The sequence below is a fragment of the Prionailurus viverrinus genome, chromosome D3 (genome assembly GCF_022837055.1).
Source record: "Prionailurus viverrinus isolate Anna chromosome D3, UM_Priviv_1.0, whole genome shotgun sequence".
NCBI classification, from domain to species: Eukaryota; Metazoa; Chordata; class Mammalia; order Carnivora; family Felidae; genus Prionailurus; species Prionailurus viverrinus.
Window position 1 is genome coordinate 42,594,391 of NC_062572.1, and position 27,701 is coordinate 42,622,091.

At 36.6% G+C, this 27,701-nt stretch overlaps 2 protein-coding genes across 5 annotated transcripts in view; one reads left to right on the top strand and one right to left on the bottom strand.

Moving 5' to 3' along the window:
• NDC80 (NDC80 kinetochore complex component) overlaps positions 1 to 5,742 on the bottom strand; it is a 61,069-nt gene extending 55,327 nt beyond the window's left edge. The window contains exons 1-5 of one of the 2 annotated variants that reach the window (XM_047828321.1): positions 5,626 to 5,742; positions 3,744 to 3,853; positions 2,491 to 2,568; positions 257 to 380; positions 6 to 178 (exon numbers count right to left, since the gene is read on the bottom strand). In XM_047828321.1, the coding sequence (XP_047684277.1) occupies positions 6 to 178; positions 257 to 380; positions 2,491 to 2,568; positions 3,744 to 3,844 (476 nt within the window). In that variant the 5' untranslated portion in view covers positions 3,845 to 3,853; positions 5,626 to 5,742. Of the gene's footprint in view, positions 1 to 5; positions 179 to 256; positions 381 to 2,490; positions 2,569 to 3,743; positions 3,854 to 5,295; positions 5,360 to 5,625 lie in introns of those variants that run through there. The other variant, XM_047828322.1, reaches the window with a different exon arrangement.
• A 24-nt stretch (positions 5,743 to 5,766) lies between these two features.
• Positions 5,767 to 27,701, top strand: part of METTL4 (methyltransferase 4, N6-adenosine) — a 51,947-nt gene continuing 30,012 nt past the window's right edge. The window contains exons 1-3 of one of the 3 annotated variants that reach the window (XM_047828325.1): positions 5,767 to 5,883; positions 7,271 to 8,020; positions 10,041 to 10,103. In XM_047828325.1, the coding sequence (XP_047684281.1) occupies positions 7,682 to 8,020; positions 10,041 to 10,103 (402 nt within the window). In that variant the 5' untranslated portion in view covers positions 5,767 to 5,883; positions 7,271 to 7,681. The other 2 variants (XM_047828323.1, XM_047828326.1) reach the window with 2 other exon arrangements.

The following is a 27,701-nucleotide window of genomic DNA, read 5'->3' on the forward strand; positions in this document are numbered from 1 at the left end:
CAAACCCAAGATCTTTAAAGATTCTTGGAACCTCTTCTTCAAACTTTGTGTCAGGAAGTTCATATGATGGGCACAGGAAACCATAAAGAAAAGTGAAGATCTTTAGGAAGTCTTTAACAGAAGGAGCTTGTAGAGATTTCATGGATACGCTATATGCATATCCGTTTTCTGTAAGAAACTACAATAATTTTTATGAAACATCAAACATTTGATAATAGAAAAACTAGTGGAAAATACTTAAGAGAACATTAAATACCTCACAGAGTTGTCGAATACACTGCTGAATGAATGCTTTGTCATTAAGTGGCCTTGGGTCCTTGATTTTTTCAGAACTGGAAAATATACCAAATTGACTATTCCGGGATCCATGTCCACTCGTTCTGGAAACATAAATAGTCAACACTATTTCCTTCTGTGGTCAAGTGTAAATTATTTCAAGGTGATTTTATATTTTAATAGCATCAAACATTAAAGTTCAATTCTTTTCTCTTATTCAAAGCAAAGAAAAAGAGCAAACAATGAGAAGTATAAAGTGAGGTGGAAAGGAAAATGCACTTGTGGTGCTTTGCATTATTAACACTTATACTATCATCTAAACTTTGAGTCTACTAGATCTTCTGTATCAACCATTCTCCAAGTCTATTCAATAATCTAAATCCTTTCACCATCCTCTTTAGCTTTTCATCATCGCTTCTTCACTCTCAACCCCTTCATTTGCCATCATTTCTTGTGGGAAAATTGCTTTTGAGATGTTAAAATAGGTTGTGCATGCTTTTTTTTTTCATGAATATTTTGTGTCATGCAATATTATTTATCTGATTTTTATTTACCATAAATATACAGGGTTCTACTTTTTAGTTATTAATGGATACAACGTATATGCTCCATTTTAAGCCCTTTCCCCCCCAAACAAAACTTTGTTTATATCTTTATAATGGTTCCTTTTGCCTAACTTTGGGGCCCAATTTAGCTAACAACTGTAGTTTATTAAGTATCCTGAGAATAATAATTTTTCTTATTGAACAAGTGCCACAAAACTAAGTTGCAATGAACATTGCTCTAACACCTGAACTCCATTCATCAGAGCTTTATTTCTCCCTGCAAGTTTGCTTGTTGCTTGCAAGTTCTCTCCTGCCAAGGCTCTAAAAGTTCTTTAGCTTGGGCCTGGATTAATTAGCTATTTTTCTCCTGACAATTTGCTAATTTGAAAACCACTTTTCTACATACTGCTATTACTTAATCTTTAATTTTTTTTTTTTTTTTTTTTTTTTTTTACCATAAAAGGAATATGTGTATAGACTTGGCTCTTTTTCTTTTTTTTTTTTTTTTTTTTTTTTAAGTAGGTTCCATGCCCAGTGTGAAGCCCAATACAGGGCTTGAACTCATGACCCTGAGATCAAGACCTGAGATGAGATCACGAATTGGATGCTTAACAGACTGAGCCACCCAGGTACCCCAGACATAGCTTGTATTCTACACAAAACAGCACCCTTAGATATTTTTTTAAATTTTAAGAGAATTCCTCAACCAATCCAAATACTGTATCATTCAATTTATAGCTCAAGAACATAGTGTCTAGAACCAGAGTCTGTGGTTTCAAATTCTGTCTCTGTTGCTAGTTCTATGACCTTGAGTAAATAAGCTCTCTGTGCTTCAAGTTCCTCATCTATAAAATGGATACAATGACAATATCTATTCATAGGGTGCTTCTGAGGATTAAAAGAGTTAACATAGATAAAGCATTTAAAACAACATCTGGCTTATAAAAATGTTCAGTAAATGTTAAATTTTATAATAATCATCATTATCTCTTCAGTTCACCACCAAGAGAAAAGTTACATTACAAAAATGCCTTAAGGGGCACCTGGGTAGCTAAGTCCGTTAAGCGTCTTAATTTCAGCTCAGGTCATGATCTCATGGTTGGTTAGTTTAAGTCGTGCCTCAGGCTCTGCACTAACAGCATAAGCTTGCTTGGGATTCTCTCTCTCTCTCTCCCTTTCTCTCTGCTCCTCCTCCTGCCGGTGGGTGCACACTTTCTCCCTCTCTCTTAAAATAAATTAAAAAAAAAAAAAAAGCCTTACGATTTTTCATCAACTGGAATGACTACCAGAAATACCTTAATTTGATTTCAAGGCAAAAACTTTTCATAAGGTAACAAACATTTCATCTCTAAAGAGCCTTAATATTTAAGAATATAAAAAAAGTTGGGGACTAAAATGTCGAACTAGATGATGGTTCCTTTTAATTTTAAAATGCTATGATTCCATACTATTTGAAAGCTAGATACAGGATTTTCAATCAACTATTCACTTATAATATGAAACAGTGGTCTGAAGTGCTGATATATTTCTTAGCTCTATCTAAAGCAGATATAACCATATAACTATTTAAAACAGAAGAAAGCTAGTTTATAACTTTCTCTTGTAAGGGACCATGCCATCTAATTTTTTGAGAACACCTTCATTAGAACTAATAAAAAAACATCATTACCTTTTACCAAATACAGAGACTTTTCTTTCAGATGTGGGTTTGTTTATACTCAACTTTCCAAAGCCTGGTTTCTCTTTGCTTTAGCAAAATGGAAAAACAAACAAACAAACAAACAAAAACTTTAAAAAATAAATACAAAAAATATTAGTTTAAGAAATTTTTAGAAATACATTGGAACTAAAACCTTTTCCCCATTACCTATAAAAATAACTCAGAATCATGAAAATTTTTAGTAGCAATCATAGCTTGTTATAAATGGGATAGGCTAACCTAACAACATGTATAAGCAGGAATACTAAAGTGTTAAGCAGAAAAAAAAAAAACATATCTACATTCTGATTTCAATTATCTTAAAGTATGTACATTTATGGGTAACAGGAAAAAGACTTAAAAGTAAGTATCTCCAGTCAGAGGATGATAGCTCCATTTAACATTTTTCTTTTAAGGCCTACTCTGTCGGATTGCAGCTACACTTAAAAACACATATTATTTAAACAACAGAATCAAAACATTGACAATAGCAGCCTTCTGGCTTCCAATACAATTTGAGGCATAAATTTAATCTTTCAGTGTATGTAATGTGTAATAGTACAACAAATTTATCTGATTCAGAAGGAAAAGATACAAATATTTCAAATTTCTAAAAGTAGCAGGGGCTTATACTACATAAACATAAGTAGCCTAAGTACAGTTAGCAAGTACCTTGTACCTTGGTATTAGGGAAGGATTGATATAGCTCTACAGTGGCTCACAAATAGTCTTCTCTTAATTAGAAGAAACTCACAGAGAAAAACTAGTTTATGATAGTAAACTATACACCCCTTTTTCCAGCGAATAATGAGAAAACAGTTTGAAGAAGTGGTTCTGTAGGTTATTCTAAACCAGCTTATCATTGAATAACTCTGATTAAGAATTTTGCTGGTTGGATATACTTTAGTAAATTCAAAGTTGTAGCAATGAGCCCACTCACATAAGCAGGTCTAGAAAAAAAGGAGGAAAATAAGGAAAAGAGTGCTGGCAGGGAATCCAGTCTTTTTTAGAGGTTGCCTGGCAAAGGGTGTAGCTTTGGAAATTTAAGGAACAAATTAGATAAAACACACGTAATAACATGCCAGTTTTTACCCTTCACTGACCCCAAATTGGGTACCACCGTGAACAAACAAGATTCATCAGAACATCACTCATAGTACATTTTTGTATTAACCGTCTTTACAGATTTCTTTGTCCAAGATAGTAAGGTGTGAGGTACTTACGTTTGAGGGGTATGGAGGCTTTGTTTATTGAAATCCTGAGACCTTAAATCCTGCATAGAGAGGCGGCCAGCACCACCGGTGGAAACTGAACTGCGCTTCATGCTTATTACCTGCATTCACGAATTCAGTATTAAAAAATCTTTTCAGATATAGATGGTGCATTAAGCACCAACTGTTATCTTCATCCTCAAACAGAAAGCAGCCAAGTTCCGTTGTTTCTTCAAGATAATGTTTTCCTGGGCCCTCATGTTCATGTAGGTGAAGCCCTCATTTGCAGGGAAATCTATCTAACTTCATTTAAAACTATTCAACAGGGGCGCCTGGGTGGCGCAGTCGGTTAAGCGACCGACTTCAGCCAGGTCACGATCTCGCGGTCCATGAGTTCGAGCCCCGCGTCAGGCTCTGGGCTGATGGCACGGAGCCTGGAGCCTGTTTCCGATTCTGTGTCTCCCTCTCTCTCTGCCCCTCCCCCGTTCATGCTCTGTCTCTCTCTCTGTCCCAAAAATAAATAAAAAACGTTGAAAAAAAAATTAAAAAAAAATAAAACTATTCAACACACACGAATATTTACTTACTGCCTACCGTGTACACTGGGAGTGTGCAAGGCAACTGAAACGATACACTGATAAATAAGGTATAATTCCTGCCTTTGCAAGGGTATCTATGGTAGTTAAAGCCTTGAATCCTCACCTAGACCACATTACTGCTGTTGGCTGTACTGACTTCACCGGGAACAAGTCAGAGACGGCCTGACAAGAACTACCTCAACATGTTTCCTTTTCTTTGGTCTTAGAGAACACAGCTATTCTCTTTTCCTAACCTCCATCTCTCTTGTTCTGTCCTTAACCCACTGTTTCCCATTTATACTCAATCACTGCCCCACTTACTTCAATCCCTCTTCTAACAAAGGTTAATTATCTGTCCACAAAATGGTCTACTGATTCTCATTTCTGAGAAAATTAACACTTCATTTCCTGCATATCTACTGAAACTGTTGCCTCCTAGGATACTCATGACTGACAAAACTTTCCATCCTTTCTCACCTCTGTGTGGCATTCGACACTATACACTTAAGATTTCTCAGGTCCTGGCCTGGCTTCCTGGGAAGTGGACATTTGCTGTTATCCCTTCTCTTTTCTGGGGTCTCATTTGTCTTTTGAACTGATTACATTTTTCGAGGCACCTGGGTGGCTCAGTCAGTCCGTTAAGCGACCGACTTGGGCTCAGGTAAGTCATGATCTCACAATTTGTGAGTTCGAGCCCCGCATTCGGCTCTGTGCTGATAGCTTGGAGCCTGGAACCTGCTTCAGATTTTGTGTCTCCCTCTCTCTCTCTCTGCTCCTCCCCTACTCGCTCGCTCGCTCCCTCTCTCTCTCAAAAATAAACAGACATTAAAAACATTTTTTTCAAACTGATTACACTTTCCATCTTCGATAGGCCACCAATTTCTTCTCCTTTATACATTTCTACTACCCATTCAACTTTCCCACTCACCTATTTGTGCACTTCAAATCTCTACTTAAAATGTAATTTAAGATTAAGACTTCCTTACACGCCCACTAGGAGTATCTCAAACGCAACATCTGAAACAGTTCATCTTGTCCTTCCACTCCCGGCACGTATCAATTCTTCCCCTTTCCTCCAGCCTGTCTTCTTCCCACCACTGTGCTCCTAGTCCCTCCTCTTCTCCCTCGGTAAATCACTGTCAGTAGAAATTTATTGATAGACTCCGGGAAACGCGCCTCGCACAGACTCCGCCCCGGAGGCCTCTCACAACAGTAGACACTAAAACGTCCCTCAGGACCTCTAAATCTAAGTTGTTGGCGCCATCACTTTCTCCCTTTAGAACACTTCTGCCTGCACGAAATTAACCCAAAGTTACCTTTCTTCCAGTTTCGTGACACGACCCAGGACCGAATTTCTGTAACCTGTGCAACTATCTGAGGGACAGGACAGCAGCCGCCAAAACACCAATTCTTCCTTCCACCCGCCAGCGCGGTTCGAATTTTAAAATCTCCGCCGGCGCTTACGTCATCACGTACGTCGCGTGGCTACGCAAATCTTACGCGCCGCTCCCCGTCTCTGGAACTCTGCGTATTGAGCGCGTCCCATCGTCTCACTCAGCATACTGGTGTCTCTGGTCAGTGCAAACGTCCGCTCCAACGTCTGGTCCGATTTCTAAAGTTAGCGCTGAAGACGCGGGCGCTCTGCGTCGCTAAGTAGCGGGCAGAGCGCTCCAAATCGCCCTGGAAACACGTTTTCCGTACAGCAACATGGCCGCGCCCGTCGGCTCGTAGAAAAGGAGAAATTGCTTTGCTGTGCAAGTGGCGTCTTTCATGACCACTCTTTAGAAGGGTGCTGTTTTCATAATGCAAGTCTGGGAGGCGTCGTGCAATTTTCTGACAGAGGAAGCAGTGAGGTAGGAGATAGTTAATGCTGAGGTAGGGTGTAGTTGGCTTCGAGGATCGAACCCTAGTGGTCACCGCTAGGGTTCGGGTTGGCAATTTGCTCGCTAGGGTTTCATGGTCCTCTAGCGGTGGCCCGCGAGTGAAGCTAGGAGGAACCCACGGGGCTGGGGGGTGGGGTTCGGTGTGAAGCAGAGAGGTAGGTGAAATAGAGTTTAAGCACAATAGTTTACTTTGCTAAAATAAGACTTTCCGCTTCGCTGAGTTTGAAGTCAGAGACGAGTACTGCCCAGTACCTGGAGAGTGGTGGGGGTGGAAGGAAACCTTTGAGCCAAAGTCCGGATACCTGATTGTTGGAGCAATTGTGCGGTTAACTAGAATTGAAATTTGGGGCACGTCGCCTTTTTTGAGTTTCAGTCTTCTCGACTACATTTTTGGCTCTCCCTAGATACTACATTAGTGGTGACTCTGAAGGCAGGGCCAGCACCAGCATTACCGTTGAACAATTGGAATGCGTCAGGTACTGCACAGCACTTCATGTAGATTATGTCATTTAATTCTCTAAACTGCCATCTGAGATGTCTTAGAAAATGATGAATTTGGGGCTCAGTGAGATCAAATAACTTGCCCATGGCCGTACTGCTACCTGGAGTTGGAAGGTTGGATCTAAGTACTAGTATTACTAACTGTGCTATTAACCTCTTATACATACTTTATTCTGTCCCTCACTTAAGTTCTCCATTACACTGGATTTAGTAAGCAATGTTGAGAACTTTACCATCTTTTATAAAAAGATAAGGAAGTTTCGAAAAACCTAGTTGCTGGAGGAGGACTGCTCAGAACCAATTACCTTAACCATAACCTTGCAATTTTGAATTTTGCTAGGGTTTGATACTTATGATATCTGTCTTTCATTTTACCTTTTTTGCACTCTGTTGGTAGCAGTGGTTAAACAGGGTAGTATTATTACTGGAGAATGGGCTGACTTACAGAAAATGTGCTTTGAAAAAAAAAAGGGCTGATCAGCTAATAACTCCTCTTGAAATTCTGTGACCTCTCTAGGTTTATCTCATTAAAAAGGGTGGATTCACATAGGTAATGTAGTATTCTTTGCTTTGACAGGACACTATCTTGAATGACTCCCTGACTTGGAGGATGTGGACCTAGTGGCCAGATTCAAGGACCAAACAGAAAGTTGTGTGGAGGGCCCAGGAAGATGGGAGGATTCAATTGAGATTCCAGAAATAAGATCAAGTTTTAATTCTCTTTTGCTAAATTGGCTGAAAATTTTGAATTAACCCTGAAATTAAAAGTTTATATTAAAACATTACATTTTTTTCTTAATGTATCATGAATGTCAAATTTTCTTTTGTTTAAATGTCAAGTTTATATTCTTATATGTGAAATCTACCTGTGTATATGAAGTGTATTTTTATGGAAATGCAGGACATTTAAGAACTTACCTGGAAAGTTGGGTTTTATATCTAGACCTTAATTTCCAGAGGTTTTTTTTTTTTTTTTTTAAAGAAGAAAATGTCTGTGGTGCATCAGCTGTCACCAGGATGGTTACTAGATCATCTTTCTTTCATTAACAACATAAACTATCAACTTCACCAGCATCACGAGCCTTGTTTGACCTCTTTTGGAACCTCTACTACGTTTATTGCTTTTGACTCTGCCTCTAAGCCAGATTATGATGACAGAGGAAATAGTGAAGTCTTCATACAGAAATATGTTTTTCGATCTGAGCTATTTAATGTCACCAAACCTTACATAACTCCAGCTGTTCACAAAGAATGCCAACAAAGGAATGAAAAGGAGGATCCAATGAGTGGTGTTAAAGAAGAAAACTTCAATTCTATTATTGGAAAGGTAGAAAGTTTTAATAAATTTTTATTTTTCTACAGAACACACAAAAGAAGTTTGTTATTCCAGTATCTCAAATATCTTGTAATTTACTATGTCTAAATAATCAATAAAGTGTAGGAAGGCTTTAGCGTATCCAATGTAATTTTGAACTCTTTACTAACGTTCTGGCATTCTTAGAAGACCAAATTTGCATATTTCAAAAGCAAGCAATGTTTGCTCAAAAGTGAATGCTGTGTAAATTAAACCAACCGAACTAAACAAACAAAACTCTTTCTGCTTAGTCATTTGTATTAATTGCATTTTTTACATTTGTTTTTTTCAACAACATGCTGCTTTCTCTGCAAAATTCTAAAGCAGTATATGGACTTTGGGAGGTTTTTAGAGACCTGTCCATTTATACACTGGTGCAGTCTTTTGGTGAAGTTTCAAGAGTACCATACAGGATCAAATTATATTTTAATACTTATGTTTCTGAAGAGTTCAGAGGTGATTATATAAAGTCCGTATCAGATTATATTAAGATAGGAATAACATTTATTACTCATCCACAAATGTTTGAGATCTTTTTTATTTGTTCATTTTGTTTTGTTTTGTTTTGGATCTTTCTGTGTGCTGTTGTACATACAGGGATGAAACAAGACCAACACAAGTCCTGCCCTCATGGATCTTATAATTGAGGTCCATAAAGAAAGATATTAAATGAGAAAGCATGTTAAGAATTAGAATAAAGAAAGTAATAGAGATAATTTATTACATTGTTCTAGTTTCCCGAAGTAGAACATTTAATATTCTTATAATTTTTTTCTTTCTTTTTTTTTTTTTTTTAATTTTTTTTTCAACGTTTATTTATTTTTGGGACAGAGAGAGACAGAGCATGAACGGGGGAGGGGCAGAGAGAGAGGGAGACACAGAATCGGAAACAGGCTCCAGGCTCTGAGCCATCGGCCCAGAGCCCGACGCGGGGCTCGAACTCACGGACCGCGACCTCGCTGAAGTCGGACACTTAACCGACTGCGCCACCCAGGCGCCCCTAATTTTTTTCTTTCAACAAATATTTATTGACCATTTGCTGTGTGTCAGGCATAGAATGGAAAATATATAGATAATGTCTGAGATTTCAGTAAAATACTATATAGATTTATCATTACTGTTACTAATTCAGACAAATAATAACAAGCATTTGCAGTTTACCAAGTATGGACATCTTTTAATGTGTATACTGTTATGTTGGATAAGTTTCTCACTTCAGTATGGAAAAATATAGATAAACTTATTTAATGAATTATCTTGACAAAACTTACCTTATTTCTGATATGCCAAAGCAAATTGTACAATTAGCTTAATCTTAAGACCTTTTATTTATTCAGCCAGCAAACATTTATTATTAGCCTACTAGGAATTTGCGACTATGGCAAGCACTGCTGTTTCAGCAGTAAGAAGTAGGAAGTTCCTGCTCTATTTTGTACTGTCTTACATGTTCTTTTCTATGGAGTTGTTACAGATAGAACTGTGTTAGTATGTTTGATTTGTACCTAGCCCTCAAATCAATCATAAAGAGCTATTGAAAATACATTGGATTTTTTTTTTAAAGATGGAACATGGATAGATCCTCTCCTCAGAAACGAAGAAGTTGGGAGTAACTATACCATATATATTAACTGATAGATAACACTTGTAACTTTATACAGCATCAGCTTTCTTGTGTTACCTGGATGTCTGTGCTACATTTTATCATTGGTACTAGTTCTTATTAATGGCAGATAAAGCTAAGGTGACCTTGTATCACTCATGAAGCTTATAATAATAATAATAATAATAATAATAATAATAATAAATAAAAATAGAATTTTTTATTTAGTCCATGCCCTTTTCACTGATTTTGACCTTAGTTGTCAATTATCACCTCTTAAAGACTGAGATACATGCTATGGAAAAGTGATGAAAAAGAAATACTAATATATTTCAAATTACCAATATTGTGATAGATGGCAACATAATTTTTTCCCTGTAATTTACTCTTTAGAAGCGTAAAAGATGTGTTGTTTTCAATCAAGGTGAATTGGACGCTATGGAATACCATACAAAGGTAAGGTATAAAATATTCATTGATGACATTGGAAGATTAATGTGAAGTTGTATAAATGTACAAAATAAATATGGATATTCTTAAAGATTAATTATTTTGATCAAGGTTAGAATTTAATAGTGGAGTGATTTATTGTTACTTTAGCAGTAATAAACAGTTCAAACCAGTTTTTATTAAAACTTTATATACTTCTATTAGTTTACTGTTTAACATAAGTGAACTTATGCTATATTGGTTAAGTTTAGAAATTTGATAAGTTTTAAAGTCTGTTGTCCATAGCTAAAACAACTTATTAAGATGCAGAAGAAAGCATGAACAATGTAAAAGATACATTTTTAGAACATAGCAATAAAGGGATCTAGTAGTTAAAGAAATGAGGGGAAACAGAGGGTATGCAAGTATTTTAAGCTTTAACTCCCTAAGGAACCCTTTGACTGAAATGGAAAAATTGGGTTTGGAATTTGGCTTAGGAGGGATGATAATAAGTACAGTCTTGGACATGTATTAATATGATGATAGGACATTAAAGGTTTTTTAATCTTTTTTGTGGGAGAATATACATAACAAAATTTGCCATTTTAACTATATTTTAGGTGTATAATTCAATGGCATTAAGTACACTCACAATATTGTGCCCTAATCACCATCATCCATCTCCAGAACTTTTTCATCATCCCAAATAGAGTCTACACTGGTTAAGTAAATCCTCATTTTCCTTTTCCCATAGCCCCTGGTAACCTCTGTTCTACCTTCTATATTTTGAATTTGCCTATTATAGGTATATAAGTGGAATCATATATTTATCCTTTTGTATCTGATTTATTTCACTTAACATAATGTCCTCAAGATCCATTTCTTTGTCAGAATTTCATTCCTTTTTAAGTTTGAGTAGTATTTCATTGTATGTCTATACTTCATTTTCTTTTATGCAATCATTTGTTGATGGACATTTAGGTTCTTTCTACCTTTTGGCTATTGCGAATAATGCTGCTATGAATATTTGGTGTATAAGTATCTATTTCAGTCTCTCCTTTCAATTCTTTTTGGTATGTACCCAAATGTGAATTGCTGGATCATATAGTAACTTTATGTTTCACTTTTTGAGGAACTGTCATACTTTTTCACAGCAGCTGCACCCTTTTTACATTATCACCAGCAGGGCACAAGTATTCTAGTTTCTTTACACTCTCACTAATACTTGTAATTCTTTCTTTCTTTCTTTCTTTCTTTCTTTCTTTCTTTCTTTCTTTCTTTCTTAAAAGCCATCCTAGTAAGAATGGAATGGTATCTCATTGTGGTTTCCACTAATACATTGGATTTTACATGTATTGAAGATAGTTGAATATACAAATGCTAAATCTTTCAATACCAAAAGTCTTCTCTAGTTTGTTAATTTTAGAACTCTTTCTATTGCCTGGAAATGCTACTTGCAAGATTAAACTGCAGAAGTATGCAAAAATCCAGGGTCTGATATAAGAAAGATTAATAATTTTAAGATGTTAAATGAAATTAGAGAATAGAATTTCTTAAATTCATGTGCATTCGGATTGCTAAATACTTGTGACTGTTAATGATAACTATAAATTGTGAAACATTTATGTGCTACAGAGTGCAATCAAACTCTTAAGTCATAGAACAGAATATTTACAAAATCTAATTTACAACTCTTAGTTTCAGTAGTAAATTTGAATAAAGATAATATATGGCCATTTTGTTATCAATTAACGATTTTATAGAAATTAAAATCTGTTGGCTATAATAGAATTTTCAAGGTTGGTACGAGGACTGTTAATAGACAAGATATGTAGATGACTTTAAGGAACATATATTAAGGAAAAGCCTGTAGTAGAGCTTGTCTTATTATTTTCTTTACTGAATCTATCTGTGCCCCTCCCTTCCTTCCTGTCTAATTCATTTACTTATTTATACATTTATTCACTAATTAAATTAATTCAGTTTACTTATAAATATTCATTAAATGTCAACTGTATACCAGACATTGTTAGCCCTGGGACTTTAGTAGAAGTATAGATATGTTTCCATCCCAGAACTTATGTTCTTGAGGGACACAATTAAACTAAACTGTTATATATGTTAAAAAGCACTATCATAGAATTCTAGGATGCTAGGAGGGCACAGAGGGTGGGTGTCCAACTGAGACTTGAGGACGGGGTATCAAGAAAAGCTTTATGGAAGCAGTGATTTTGTTTGAGTCTTTGCAGTAGGCATTAGTCATATGAAGAGGGTGATGAAGAATATTCTAGTCTTTGAGAAGAATAGGATTTGCTAAAGTTCAGAAGCAAGATGGAATAAAGTTTATTTAAGGAACTGTAAAAGGTTCAGTGTGGCTGGGCTGTGGAATGTACAGAGAATGGTTAGAGGTGAAACTGGGGAGATAAGTTGCAGATCATGTAAGGTTTTACAAGCCCAGCTTAAGACATTTAGACTTAATATTAAGGGTGGTGGGAAGCTGTTGAAAGCAGATGACATGACCAGACTTGCATTTTATTTTATTTATTTAATATTTATTTATTTTTGGATGATAATGCATTCATTTGGTAAACTTCAGAATGTACAAAGAGTATGCAGTAAAAAGTCTTTCTTTAATCCCCATCCTTCAGTCACCCGCTTCCTCCTCCCAGTGCATTCGTAGAGTGGTGGTGTTCATATGTGAAAGATGATAAATACATATATTCCCCTTCTTTTTTATTTAGATGGTAGCATACTTGACCCAGTTTTTCACCTTGCTTTTTTCCCCTCAGTTGAACATACTTTACAAACTGCTTTATGTCTCATTTTTTTTCATACTTTAATTAGTCTTTAGCTGCTAACATTTAGGTATATTATACACATGCCATTTTCCACATGTATATCTTGCAGGATACAGTTCAAGAAATTAAGTTTCTGGGTCAGAGGTTTGAACTTTTTGGTAGACTGTCAAATTGCTACTGTAGAGGTTTTATCCTCTTATTAGCAAACCAGAAATGTGTAATTCTGCGTATTTTCCCACATCCTTACCATTACAGTATGTGATGTATTGTTTTTGATCTTTTCCAATCTGATAGGTAAAAAATAATATTTCAGTGTGATTTTAATTTGCATTCTCTTATTAGGAGTGTAGTTAAGTATTTTCACATTCGTTTAAAAACCATTTGTATTTTTTTATGTGAACTGTTTCTTTTGTATGTTAAAAAAATTGTGTCCTTAATTTATAGGCTGTCTCTATATGTTAGGGAAATTAGTTCTTTGTCTATGATATAAATTGCAAATATATTTTTACCAGTTTGTCATTTTAATTTTAGTTACGATTTTTTTTTTTACCTCATAAGTATTGTATTTTTATTTAGTTGAATTTATTATTATTTTTTCTTTTATGAGTTCCGGATTTTTGAGTCATAGTTGAAAAGGTATTTCTTCTTCAAGACTTTAAAAGAATTTCCCCATGTTTTCTTCTAGAATATTTATGATTTCATTTCACATTTGTATCTTTGATTCATTTAGATTTCATTATGGTGTAAAGCAAGAGTTAAGGGTCTAACTTTGTTTTTTCCGGATGACTGCCCATTTTTCTCTGCTGTTTTGAGATGCTAGATATACTAAATTCACATATGTATTTGAGTTTATTTCTGCACTTTATGATTTTATTTAATTCATTTATTTTCGAGTCTCTTTTCAGGTTTTATAATATGTTTTACTATTTGATGTGCTCACCTCCCCCCCATCCTTATTGCTTTTGTTCTACACGGTTTTTCTATTTTGTTTATTTTTCCATATGAATTTTAGAGCATTTCCTTCTTTTTTTTTTTTAATGTTTATTTTTGAGAGAGAGGGAGAGAGTGTGAACAGGGGAGGGGCAGAGAAAGAGGGAGACACAGAATCCAAAGCGGGCTCCAAGCTTTGAGCTGACAGCACAGAGCTGGATGTGGGGCTGAACTCACAAGACTGCGAGATCATGACCTGACCCAAAGTTGGAGGCTCAACCGACTGAGCCACCCAGGCATCCCTCTGTATCAATTTTAGGATCAATTTTAACTTGGTTAGAAAAAAGAAGCAATTGGAATTCTTATTGCATCAAGTTAAACTTAAAATTTTAAATTAGGCTTACTGAGGTCTTTAAGATATTGATGATTCTGCACCCAAACATGAATATGTCTTTCCATTTGTTTCAGTTTCTGTTGTCTTTTTATAAGATTTTCTTTATAAAAGTCTTGTCAATTTCTTAAGTTGCTATAGTTTTTTTTTCTTTTAATCTCTTGTGTTTTCTAACTAATACTTAAAACTCCTGAAAATAGTAATACTTTTACTTACAACTTTCCAATTATTGTATCTCTAGTTAATTTGTGTTCTGTAATTCTACAGGGTGGAAAACAAAATACAATGTTAAATCATATTTAATAGAGTATTCATCATTGTCTTGTTCCTGAATCCGTAGGCATGATTTCCTCACTAAGCATAATACTGGCTTTTGGGCTGAGCTGCAAATAGCATGTTAAAGAAATTTTCATCTCTTCTTATTTATTGTTATTATCAAACATGCTTATTGAATTTTATGATATGTTTTTTTAGGCATCTGTGGAGATTGAATAGCTGATTTTTCCCCTAATATTTTCCTTTGACTTTTTTCCTCATGTGCAACCATCCTTGTATTTGGAGTATGTATTCCAAATGACCATGATGTATTATTTTCCAAATGTTATGCTAAATTTTATTTGTTAACATTTTATTTGAGATGATAAGTGAGATTAATCTGATATATATTTCTTGTTTATGCATAATTATATACACATATTTGTATACATCAATATTGGAAGTTGGAAATTTTTCTTTTTTTTCCCCCTCCCCAAGTCTTTGGTGTAATCTTTTTTTTAAAGTTTGGTAGAGGGACACCTGGGTGGCTCAGTCGTTTAAGCATCTGACTTTGGCTCAGCTCATGATCTCACGGTTTGTGGGTTCAAGCCCCACGTCAGGCTCTGTGCTGACAGCTCAGAGCCTGGAACCTGCTTTGGATTCTGTGTCTCCCTCTCTGTCTGCCCCTTCCCTGCCTGTGCTGATTCTCTCTCTCAAATATAAATAAATATTAAAAAAATTTTTTTTTAAGTTTGGTAGAGCTCTTCTTTGCAAGTATTTCAGCATGTTATCTTTTCTGGACATACTTCCTTTGACAATTTAACCTTTTTCTTCTTTGGAAATAAGTTTTAGATTAAAAAAATTTCATTTTCTTTTGTAGTCAGTCTTGTAAAGTATGTTATCTTAGAACATTATTTGTTTCATTAAATTTTTAAAATTTATGCATAGTCTGTGTCTATAGTTATTTCACCTTCATTATTCATATTGTATGTTTAGTCTCTTTCTTGATAGATTAGCAAATGGCTTACCTAATTTATTAGTTGTTTCTTAACTTTATCATTTTTATTTTCTAACTTACGCTTTAATCTATATTTATTTAATCCTTCCGTTAATTTTTTCCTGACTTTTTGAGTTTTCTTAATTTACATTTTTACTTCTTTTTTGTTTATGGGAGTATTCAGCGTTACAAATTTTTCTCTGGGCACTGAAACATCTCATATTATGATATGTTGTATTTTAAGCACTGTGATACAAAGTCTCATTTAAATATTATGGTTTTCTAGAGATTTGCCTAAGAGTAAATTTTTATTTTATTTATTTATATTATTTTATTATTATTTTTTAAAGAGTTGTTAGTAAATTTTTAAGTTTCCATGTTGGGGTAGTATTGTTGGATTGATGGTAAATGTTTATTAAGCTCTATTAAAAAAATGCCAAATTGTTTTGCACAGTGACTGTACTGTTTTGCATTTCACACCAGCAATGCATGAGAATTCCATTTGCTTTCTATCCTCAATAGAATGGAAACCCTAGTCTTTTAATGGGTTGCAAGCACATCTGTCTAACCGTTTAGCCTAAAGAGCCTTTTTATTAACTTGGACAGGAAATAAATCTGCCCTCTACCTTGGAGGGAGATGCAGTATCTATCTTCCATGCTGTACACATAACCTTGAGGATTTATTCTGGAACGAAAACTGTCAGTGCCTCTCCTCTCACAGAGACTCATGGTGAATTGTCTCCCATTTGTCCTGTGAATCATGAGGTTTTTCAGTCTGAATATTGTAAACAGGCAATATTGTTGGCTCTGTGGGAACTGGCACTTTTTCTTCTGTCCTTTGGGTGGTTCTTTTCTTGGCCTTGGATAGTTCTCTCACACACTTAAGCACATGAGTACTTAGGGGAATTTTTCCAGGGTGACTACCTATACATCTACAGAGTTCTCCCTTTGGGTGGCTCTTTCCTCTCTGGTGCTCTGTCCTGTGAAATCTTGTCATGATCTCCCCATATTCTCTGCTTTGTCTGCTCAGCTCTGGATTTCTCCCAGCCTCTGTCCAGATTCTTCCTTCTTGTTGTCTTAGCTGGGGCAGGTCAGTAGGCCTTACCTATGATTTCTTTCACTGTCCTTTATTACTTGATGTTCTGTATCTTGAAAGTTATTGTTCCTGTTACTCCATCTTGGTTGAAAGTAGAAGTCTTTGGCTGTTTTGAACATTTTTTCTTTATCATTGAGTTTTAGCAATTTGATTATGATGTTCCTTTAGGCAGTTTTCCCCTCCTTTGTTTGTTAAGCTTGAATCTGTGAATAATAGTCTTTAGCAAATGTGGAAATTTTTGGCCATTACCTCTTCAAATATTTTTTCTGTCCTTTTCATTTAGACACTTGTGTAGTGTGTTGTTTTCAAGTGCACTAATCTTTTCTTCTTCAGTGCCTGCTATTAGTACAACCTAGTGTATATTTCATTTTTATATTGAACAGGCATACCTTGTTTATTGTGCTTTGTTTTATTATACACTTTACAAGTTTGTGGGATCCCTGCATCAAACGAGTCTGTCAGCGCCAATTTTTTCCAACAGCATTTGCTCACTTTGTGTCACGTTTAGGTAATTCAAATTTTGTTATTATGTTATATTTGTTATGGTCATCTGTGATGAGTGATTTTTGATGTTACTATTGCAATTGTTTTGGGGCACCACAAACTGTGCACATATAAGATAGCAAACTTAATTGATAAATATTATGTACTCTGACTCCTCCAGCCATCAGCTGCTCCCGTTTGTCTCTCTCTCTTTGGGTCTCCTTATTCCCTGAGACACAACGGCCTTGAAATTAGGTTAATTGATAGCCCTGCAATTTTCTCTAAGTGCTCTACTGAAAAAAAGAGTTGCATGTCTCATACATTAAATCAAAAACTGGAAATGATTAAGTGTAGTGAGGAAGGCATGTCAAAAGCTGAGGTATGCTGAAATGTTGGCCTCTTGCACCAAACTGGTAGCCAAGCTGTGAATGCAAAGCAAAAGTTCTTGAAGGAAATTTAAAGTGTTAACCCAATGAACATAGGAATGATACATTCAGCCTTATTGGTGATATAGAGGAAGTTTGAGTTGTACGGATAGGCGATCAAACCAGCCACAACATTCCCTTAAGTCAAATCCTAGTCCAGAGCAAGGCCCTAACTCTCTTCAATTCTGTGAAGGCCGAGAGGTGAGGAAACTGTAGAAGAAAAGTTTGAAGCCAGCAAAAGTTGGTTCATGAGGTTTAAGAAGCCATCTCCGTAACATCAAAGTGCATGGTGAAATAGCAAGTGATGAAGTAGAAGCTGTATCCAGAAGATCTAGCCAAGGTCATTACTGAAGGTGGCTACACTAAACAAATTTTCAATGTAGATGAAACAGCCTTCTATTGGAAGAAGATGTCATCCAGGACTTTCAGTGCAAAAGACAGGCTGACTCTCTTTTTAGGGACTACTGTAGCTGGTGACTTTAAGTTGAAGCCAGTGGTCATTTACCCTTCTGAAAATACTAGGGCCCTTAAGAATTATGCTAAATTTACTCTGCATGTGCTCTCTAAGTGGAGCAACAAAGTCTGGATGACAGCACATCTGTTTACAACATGGCTTACTGAATCTCTTCAACCCACCCTTGAGATTTACTCACCGGAAGAAAAGATTCCTTTCAAAATAGGGCTTATAAATAATGCACCTTGTTGCCCAAGAGCTCTGATGGAGATGTACAGTCAGATGAATGTTGTTTTCATGCCTGCTAACACAAAATCCATTTGGAAGCTTATGGATCAAGGAGTAATTTTGACTTTCAAGTCTTATTATTGAAGAAATACATTTCATAGGGTTATTGCTTCCACGGACAGTGATGCCTCTGATGGATCTGGGCACAAAGTCAATGGAAAATCTTCTGGAAAAGATTGACTATTCTAGATGTCTTTAAGAACATTTGTGATTCATGGAAAGAGGTCAAAATGTCAACATTACTGGGAGTTTGGAAGAAGTTGATTCCAACTCTAAAAGATGACTTCGAGGGGTTCCAGACTTCAGTGGAGGAAGTAATTGCAGATGTGATGGAAATAGCAAGAGAACTAAAAGTGGATCCTGAAGATGTGACCCAGTTGTTGCAATCTCATAACAGAACTTTAAAGGGTGAGGGTTTGCTTATGATGAATGAGGGGTGCTTCTGAAGGATGAGCAAAGAAAGTAGTTCCTTGAGGTGGAAGCTACTCTTGGTGAAGATGCTGTGAATTGTTGAAGTGACAACAAAGACCCTAGAATATTCCATAAACTTGGTAAAGCAGCAGCAGAGTTTGAGAGGATTGACTCCAATTTGGAAAGAAGTTCTACTGTGGGTAAAATGCTATCAAACAACATTCATGCTACAGAGAAATTGATGTCCATGAAAGGAAGAATCCATTGATGTGGCAAACTTCATTGTTGTCTTATTTTAAGAAATTGCCATAGCTGCTTCAACCTTTAGCAACCACCACCCTTATGAGTCAACACCCATCAACATGGAGGCCAGACCCTTCGTCTGCAAAAAGAATATGACTTGCTGAAAGTTGAGATAATAGTTAGCATGTTTTAGCAATAAGGTGTTTTTTAATTAAGATATGTACATTATTTTTAAAGACATAATGCTCTTGAGCACTTAATAGACTATGTCCGGTTTACAAAATATAGCTTACAGCCCTTGCCTTCAAATAATTCCCTTTATTACAAAGATAACTTGCTTTATTCTGGTGGTCTAGAACCCAACCCACAATATTTCTGTGGTATGCTGTAGTTTTCTTCTCTGGAAGCTCAATTTTTTTTTAGTAGTTTTTATGTCTCTGAACATTCTCATTTTTTGCTTTACATTTTAGGACATATGAATATGGTTGTGATAAGTGCCTTATTATCCTTTTTTTTTGCTCTTGTTCTCAATCTTTTAAATGGGCTACAAGTAAATCTATTCATACATTTCTACTGTTTGTATCATCTGTATTATTCCTATGTGTGATTATTCCAACATTATGTTGTGTTTTCCTTCTTTGTATACCTGATAATTTTTTTAAGTTTTTTTTTTTCATTTGTGTTTTTTGAGAGAGACAGAGTGGGGGAAGGGCAAAGAGAAAGAGACAGAGAATCCCAAGCAGGCTCCCCACTACCAGCACAGAGCCTGACATGGAACTCCCAACTTAAAAGTTGTGAGATCATAACCTGAGCTGAAAGCAAGAGTCAGATGCTAAACTGACTGAGCCACCCAGGCACCCCTATACCTGGTAATTTTAAATTTTATTGTAAGATGTTTCAATTGTAGCTTATTGGGTACTAAATATTTTCATTTTCCTATAAATAATCATTTTTTAAAAAAAATTTCAAAATGTTTATTATTGAGAGAGAGAAAGAGAGCTCATGAGCAGGGTAGGGGTAGAGAGAGAGGGAGACAGAGGATCTGAAGCAGGCTCTGTGCTGAAGCAGAGAGCCCAGTGTGGGGCTCAAACTCTTGAACTGAGAGATCATGACCTGAGCTGAAGTCAGACGCTTAATGACTGAGCCACCTGGGCACCCCATCATATTCCTATAAATATTCCTGAACTTTGTCTTGGACAAAGTTACTTTGAAACTGGCTGATCCTTTTGTGATTTTCCTTTTTCTTTTTTTTTTTTCTCTTTTTAAAAAATTTATTTATTTTTTAATTTACACCCAAGTTAGTTAGCATATAGTGCAACAATAATTTCAGGAGCAGATTCCTTAATGCCTGTTACCCATTTAGCCCATGCCCCCTCCCACAACCCCTCTAGCAACCCTCTGCTTGTTCTCCATATTTAAGAGTCTCTTATGTCTTGTCCCCCTCCTTCTTTTTATATTCTTTTTCATTTCGCTTCCCATATGGTCATCTGGTTTGTATCTTAAATTCTTCATAGGAGTAAAGTCATATGATACTTGTCTTTCTATGAGTGACTAATTTCACTTAGCATAATATCCTCAGTTTCATCCATGTAGTTACAAATGACAATATTTCATTCTTTTGGATTGCTGAGTAATACACCATTGTATATATATACCACATCATCTTTATCCATTCATCCATTGATGGACATTTGGGCTCTTTCCATTCTTTGGCTATTGTTGATAGTGCTGCTATAAACATTGGGGTGCATGTGCTCCTTCAAAACAGCACATGTGTATCCCTTGGATAGATACCTAGTAGTGCAATTGCTGGGTTATAGGTTAGTTATAATTTTTTGAGGAACCTCCATACTGTTTTCCAGAGTGGCTGCACCAGTTTGCATTCCCACCAGCTGTGCAAAAAGACCCTCTTTCTCCACATCCTTGCTAACATCTGTTGTTGCCTGAGTTGAGTTGTTAATGTTAGCCATTCTGACAGGTGTGAGTTGGTATCTCATTGTGGTTTTGATTTGTATTTCCCTGATGACGAGTGATGTTGAGCATTTTTTTTCATGTGTCAGTTGGCCATCTTGATGTCTTCTTTGGAGAAGTCTTTTGCCCATTAATGTCTTTTGCCCGTTTCTTCACTGGATTATTTGTTTCTTGGGTGTTGAGTTTGATGAGTTCTTTATAGATTTTGGATCCTAACCCTTTATCTGATATGTCATTTGCAAATATGTTCTCCCATTCCATTGGCTGCCTTTCAGTTTTGTTGATTGTTTTCTTGCTGTGCAGAAGCTTTTTATTTTGATGAGGTCCCAATAGTTCATTTTTGCTTTTGTTTCCCTTGCTTCTGCAGACATGTTGAGTAAGAAGTTGCTGTGGCCAAGGTCAAAGAGGTTTTTGCCTGCTTTTTCCTCTAGGGTTTTGATGGCTTCCTGTCTTACATTTAGGTCTTTAATCCATTTTGAGTTTGTTTTTGTGTGTGGTGTAAGAAGATGGTCCAGGTTCATTTTTCTGCATGTTGCTCTCCAGTTTTCCCAGCACCATTTGCTGAAGAGAGTGTCTTTATTCTGTTGGATATTCTTTCCTGCTTTGTCAAAGATTAGTTGGCCATATGTTTGTGGGTCCATTTCTGGGTTCTCTATTCCATTCCATTGATTTGAGTGTCTGTTTTTGTGCCAGTACCATACTGTCTTGATGATTATAGCTTTGTAATACATCTTGAAGTTCGGGATTGTGATGCCTCCAGCTTTGGTTTTCTTTTTCAGGATTGCTTTTGCTATTCAGGGTCTTTTCTGGTTACATACAAATTTTAGGATTGTTTATTCTAGCTCTTTAAGGAATGCTGGTGTTATTTTGACAGGGATTGCATTGAATATGTGGATTGCTTTGGGTAGTATTGACATTTTAACAATATTTGTTCTTCCTATCCAGGAGCATGGAATCTTTTTCCATTTTTTTGTGTCTTCTTCAATTTCTTTCATAAGCTTTGTATAGTTTTCAGTGTATAGATTTTTCCCTCTTTGGTTAGATTTATTCCTAGGTATTTTATGGTTTTCGGTGCAATTGTAAATGGGATCTATTCCTTGATTTCTCCTTCTGTTGCTTCATTATTGGTGTATAGGAACGCAACTGATTTCTGTGCATTGATTTTATATCCTGAAACTTTGCTGTATTCATGAATCAGTTCTAGCAGTTTTTGATGGAATATTTTGGGTTTAGCATCATGTTATGTTTGAAGAATGAAAGTTTGACCTCCTCCTGGCCGATTTGGATGCCTTTTATTTCTTTGTGTTGTCTGATGGCAGAGGCTAAGACTTCCAATTCTATGTTGAATTAACAATGGTGAGAGTGGACATCCCTGTATTCTTCCTGACCTTAGGGGCTAAGCTCTCAGTTTTTCCCCATTGAGGATGATATTAACAGTGGGTCTTTCATATATGGCTTTTATGATCTTGAGGTTTGATCCTTCTATTCCTACTTTCTTGAGGGTTTTTCATCAACAAAGGATACTGGATTTTGTCAAATGCTTTCTCTGCATCTATTGGGGTGATCATGTGGTTCTTTTCTTTTATTGATGTAATGTACCACATTGATGGCTTTGTGGATATTGAACCAGTCCTGTATCCTAGGTATAAATCCCACTTGGTCGTGGTGAATAATTCTTTTAATGTATTGTTGTATTCGGTTGGCTAGTATCTTGTTGAGGATTTTTGCATCCATGTTCATGTGGGAAAGTGGTCTGTAGTTCTCCTTTTTAGTGGGGTCTTTGTCTGGCTTTGGAATCAAGGTAATGCTGGCTTCATAGAAAGAGTTTGGAAGTTTTCCTTCCATTTCTGTTTTTTGGAACAGCTTCAAGAGAATAGGTGTTAACTCTTCTTTAAATGTTGGGTAGAATTCCCATGGAAAGCCATCTGGGCCTGGACTCTTGTTTTTTGGGAGATTTTTGATTACTAATTCGATTTCTTTACTGGTTATGGGTCTGTTCAAATTTTCTATTTCTTCCTATTTCAACTTTGATAGTTTATATATTTCTAGGAATTGTCTATTTCTTCCAGATTGCCCATTTTATTGGCATATAAGTGCTCATAATATTCTCTTGTTATTGTTTGTATTTCTTCTGTGTTGATTTTGATATCTCCTCTTTCATTCTTGATTTTATTTTTTTGGGCCATATCTTTTTTCTTTTTGATCAAACTGGCTAGGGGTTTATGAATTTTAATTCTTTCACAGAACCAGCTTCTGGTTTCATTGATCTGTTCTACTGTTTTTTTTTTTTTTTTTTTGTGGGTGTGTGTGTGTGGGGGGGGGTTTGATAGCATTGATTTCTGCTTTAATCTTTATTATTTCCTGTCTTCTGCTGGTTTTGGGTTTTATTTGCTGTTCTTTTCCAGCTCCCTAAGGTGTAAGGTTAGGTTGTGTATCTGAGACCTTCCTTCTTTAGGAAGGCCTGGATTGCTGTATACTTCCTTCTTATGACCACCTTTGCTGCATTCCAGAGGTTTTTGGCTGTGGTATTATAATTTTCATTAGCTTCCATGTACTTTTTAATTTCCTCTTTAACTTCTTGGTTAGCCCATTCATTCTTTAGTAGGATGTTCTTGAGTCTCCACATGTTTGTTACCTTTCCAAATTTTTTCTTGTGGTTGATTTAGAGTTTAATAGCATTGTGGTCTGAAAATATGCATGGTATGATCTCCATCTTTTTGTACTTACTTAGGGCTGATATGTGTCCCAGTATGTGATCTATTCTGGAGAATGTTCCATGTGCACTGGAGAAGAACGTATATTCTGCTGCTTTAGGATGAATGTTCTGAATATATCTTTTAAGTCCATCTGGTCTAGTATTTCATTCAAAGCCATTGTTTCCTTGTTGATTTTCTGTTTAGGTTATGTGTCCATAGCTGTGAATGGGGTGTTGAAGTCACCTAGTATTATGGTATTATTATCAATGAGTTTCTTTATGTTTGTGATTAATTGATTTATATATTTGGGTGCCACCACATTTGGAGCTTAAATGTTTACAATTGTTAGATCTTCTTGGTGGATAGACCCCTTAATTGTGATATAATGCCCTTCTGCATCTCTTGATACAGTCTTTATTTTAATGTCTAGATTGTCGGATATAAGTATGGCTACTCTGGCTTTCGTTTTTTGACCATTAGCATGATAGATGGTTTTCCATCCCCTTACTTTCGATCTGAAGGTGTCTTTAGGTCTACAGTGGGTCTCTTGTAAACAGCATATAGATGGATCTTATTCTATTGCCCTATGTCTTTTGATGGGAGCGTTTAGAGTGAGTACTGAAAGATACGAATTTATTGCCATTATGTTGCCCGTAGATTGGAGTTTCTGATAGTGTTCTCTGGTCCTTTCTAGTCATTGCTGCTTTTGTTTTGTTTTGTTTTGTTTCTGTTTTGTTTTTTTGGTCTTTTCTCCCCTCAGAGAGTCCCCCTTAAAATTTCTTGCAGGGCTGGTTTAGTGGTCAGGAACTGCTTTAATTTTTGTTTGGGAAACTTTTTATCTCTCCTTCTGTTTTGAATGACATCCTTGCTGGATAAAGAATTCTTGGCTGCATATTTTTCTGATTCAGCACATGGAATATATCCTGCTACTCCTTTCTGGCCTGCCAAATTTCTGTGGATAGGTCTGCTGCAAACCTCATCTGTCTTCCCATGTAGGTTTAGGACTTTTTTCCCTTGCTGCTCTCATGATTTCCTCCTTGCCTGAGTATTTTGTCAATTTGACTATGATATGCCTTGTTGATGGTCAGTTTTTGTTGAATCTAAAGGGGGTCCTCTGTGCTTCTTGGATTTTGATGTCTGTCTTTCCCCAGGTTAGGAAAGTTTTCTGCTATGATTTGCTCATATAACCCTTCTACCCCTATTTCTCTCTTCCTCTTCTGTGACCCCTATGATTCTGATGTTGTTCCTTTTTTAATGATGTTGTTCCTTTTTTAATTTCTCCAATTCTTAAATCGTGGTCTTTTGCCTTAATCTCCTTTTTTTTTCCTGCTTCATTATTCTCTGTACGTTTGTCCTCGCTGATTCTCTGTTCTGCCTCATCCATCCTTGCCGCCACAGCATACATCTGTGATTGCAGCTCAGTTATAGCATTTTTAATTTCATTCTGACTATTTTTTACTTCTTTTATCTCTGCAGAAAGGGATTCTAATCTATTTTCAACCCCAGCTAGTATTCTTATTATTGTGATTCTAAATTCTGGTTCACACATCTTGCTTGTACTGTGTTGATTAAGTCCCTGGCTGTCATTTCTTCCTATTCTTTCTTTTGGGGTGAATTCCTTTGTTTCATCATTTTGAAGGAAGAAAAGAAATTAATATGGTAAAAAATAAATAAAATTAAAAAATTAAATCAGCACAAAAAAATTGAATAAGTGATGCTAGATCCTAGGTGTGTTTTGGTCCGTTTGTTTAAAGGAGCTTGGTATAGTAGAGAAAAAAGAGAAAGATATGAAAAGAAAGAAAAGGAAAAAATAAGAAAAGAAAAACAGAAAAATAAAATGTTTGAAAATTTGAAAAAGTGAATACAGTAAAATATAATAAAATGAAATAATGGAAGTAAAATAGAATGTAAAAAATTTACATAAAAGTGAAAAATATTATAAAAAATTAAAAAATATTTTTAATAAAAATGGAAAATAAAAATAAACTTCTTCTGTTTCTGTATTCAAGAATAAGAAAAGAAAAAGAAAAAAATTGAATAGATGGACCAGGGAACAGGCTGAAGATAATTGAAACTACATCAGTTTCCTCTAGAAGTCAAGCTATGAAGCACTTTATAGTCTGTAACTAAGCAGGTGGAGAGACTTGTGTTCCTGTAGCACGAGGTTGGCCAAGTTGGGCGGGGTTTAGTGTAACGGCTCCATTCTCCATTAGATGTCGCTGCTTAGCTTACTGGGGTGGATTGTTGTGGTGCATGTAGGTGTGTATGCGCATGTGTGTGAAGGCTGAGTATGGTGTCACCCAGCTACCCAGACTCTAGTATCAGAACTCTGTGCTCTCCCTGACTGGCAATCGAGCACCTCTCCTTTGTCTCCGGTTCTATCCACTCCCCACTTTTACATTCCATGACCAAGCCATTAGGCTGCCAGGTGGCACCTCCCTCCTGGGTTTTTCCCAGGTATGGCTGTATTTCCCAACTCCTCACTTCTGAGGGACTGTGACTTTGACCCATTCTGACCCTCTGGCAGAGCATCTCACTGAGCAATGGCCAGGTGCTCGGCTGCTCCCAGGAACATTCGTGGGACCCTGCTGCTGCTGATTCCCAAAGACTGTGGCTGGGTGCTAGCCCGCCCCAGAAAAAGTTCATGTGATTGTATAGCAGCAGCATTTCAGGGATTATGGTAAATTACAACACACATCTGGCACCAGGCTTCCCCCTTAAATTTCTTGTTCCAGCACCAGCCAATGTGGTCATTCTCAGGTCCACTGGGATCTTTGCCTATGGGGTGACCACACATCCTCCACCAAATGTCCTCATAGCAGGGGAACCGCCTCTCCCTGTGTGGCCTGAGGACCCCTTGGATCTCGTTCTCTGTTCCTGGGGATTCGCTGTTCCTATCACAGCAGCTCTGGGTAATGAGCTGTGGAGTTTCAGACTCTGTGCTCCCTCTGTTTATAGAGTCTTAGTGGAATTTAAACCCTCTCCTTTCTCCTTTCCCCCACTTCTTTTTTCAGTCCCTTGCGTACTCTTTCTTTTCTCTCCAGCTGCTTTTGGGGGTTGGTGGATGCTTTCCTGTGCTCTCCCCCTGTCTCTATCCTCTCTCCACAAGCAAAAACAGCTCCCTACCCTCCGCTGTTTCTCTCTCCCCCAGTTCACCTCTCCCATGCTATGTACCTGCCGAGTTCTGTGGTTCAGGTTGTTCAGATTGTTGTGTTAACCCTCACATCAGTTTTCTAGGTGTACAGTATGGTTTAGTGTTGATCTGGCTGCATTTCAGGGATGAGAGGCCCCCAAAAAACTTCCAGGCTGTTCCGCCATCTTGGCACCCTGTGATTTTCTTAAACAAAGGTTTTGAAGCTTGCTCTAAGCTTTTTAGTTAGAACCAGAGCAGCCTTTATTTTAGAGCTATTTTTCTCCCCAACATTGAGGCAATACCCTTTTGAGTAGTCTACCTGTTGCTTTGTAAATTAGGAGATTTTCCATTCTGGCTGTTGGGAGCATTGTTCCCAGCTCTCTTTGAGCTCTGTGTATTGTTTCCTATGATCATTTCACATCTATTTCTTTCCCTGGCCTTGGGTAGACTTAAGTGGACCCTTCTGCAGCTTATAAGAACTCTCTGTGTAGTCTCCTCTTTGGTATCCTGCCTGGCAAATTCTAGCTGCTTTGACCTTTCCAGACCTTTCCAGCCCCATCTTCCCAAGTCAACTCATGGACTCTGAATGGGTCTCCTTCTCTGTGCTGCTGCCTGGAAACTCTCAAGGTAGTAAGCTGGAGAAATCATTTTGTTTCTCCTTTTTTTTAGGGACCACTGTTCTTCATTACTTGACATCCATCTAAGGTCTGAAAGCCTTTTTAATAAATTATACATTTTATACATTTGTAAAAAGTAATTTCAGATGAAAAGTGAAATCTGACTTCTGGTACTCCATCTTGTCCAGAAGTGGAACTTAGATTTCAATTTTATAATTATTGATTGTAGTTATATTTTCGCAGAACTGTGTTTTTATGTTCATTTAACAGTTTCTTTTTTTTTTTATTAAAAAAATTTTTTTTAATGTTTATTTTTTGAGAGAGAGAGACAGAGTGTGATTGGGGGGAGGGGCAGAGAGAGAAGGAGACACAGAATCCAAAGCAGGCTCCAGGCTCCAAGCTGTCAGCACAGAGCTCAATGCGGGCCTTGAACTTAG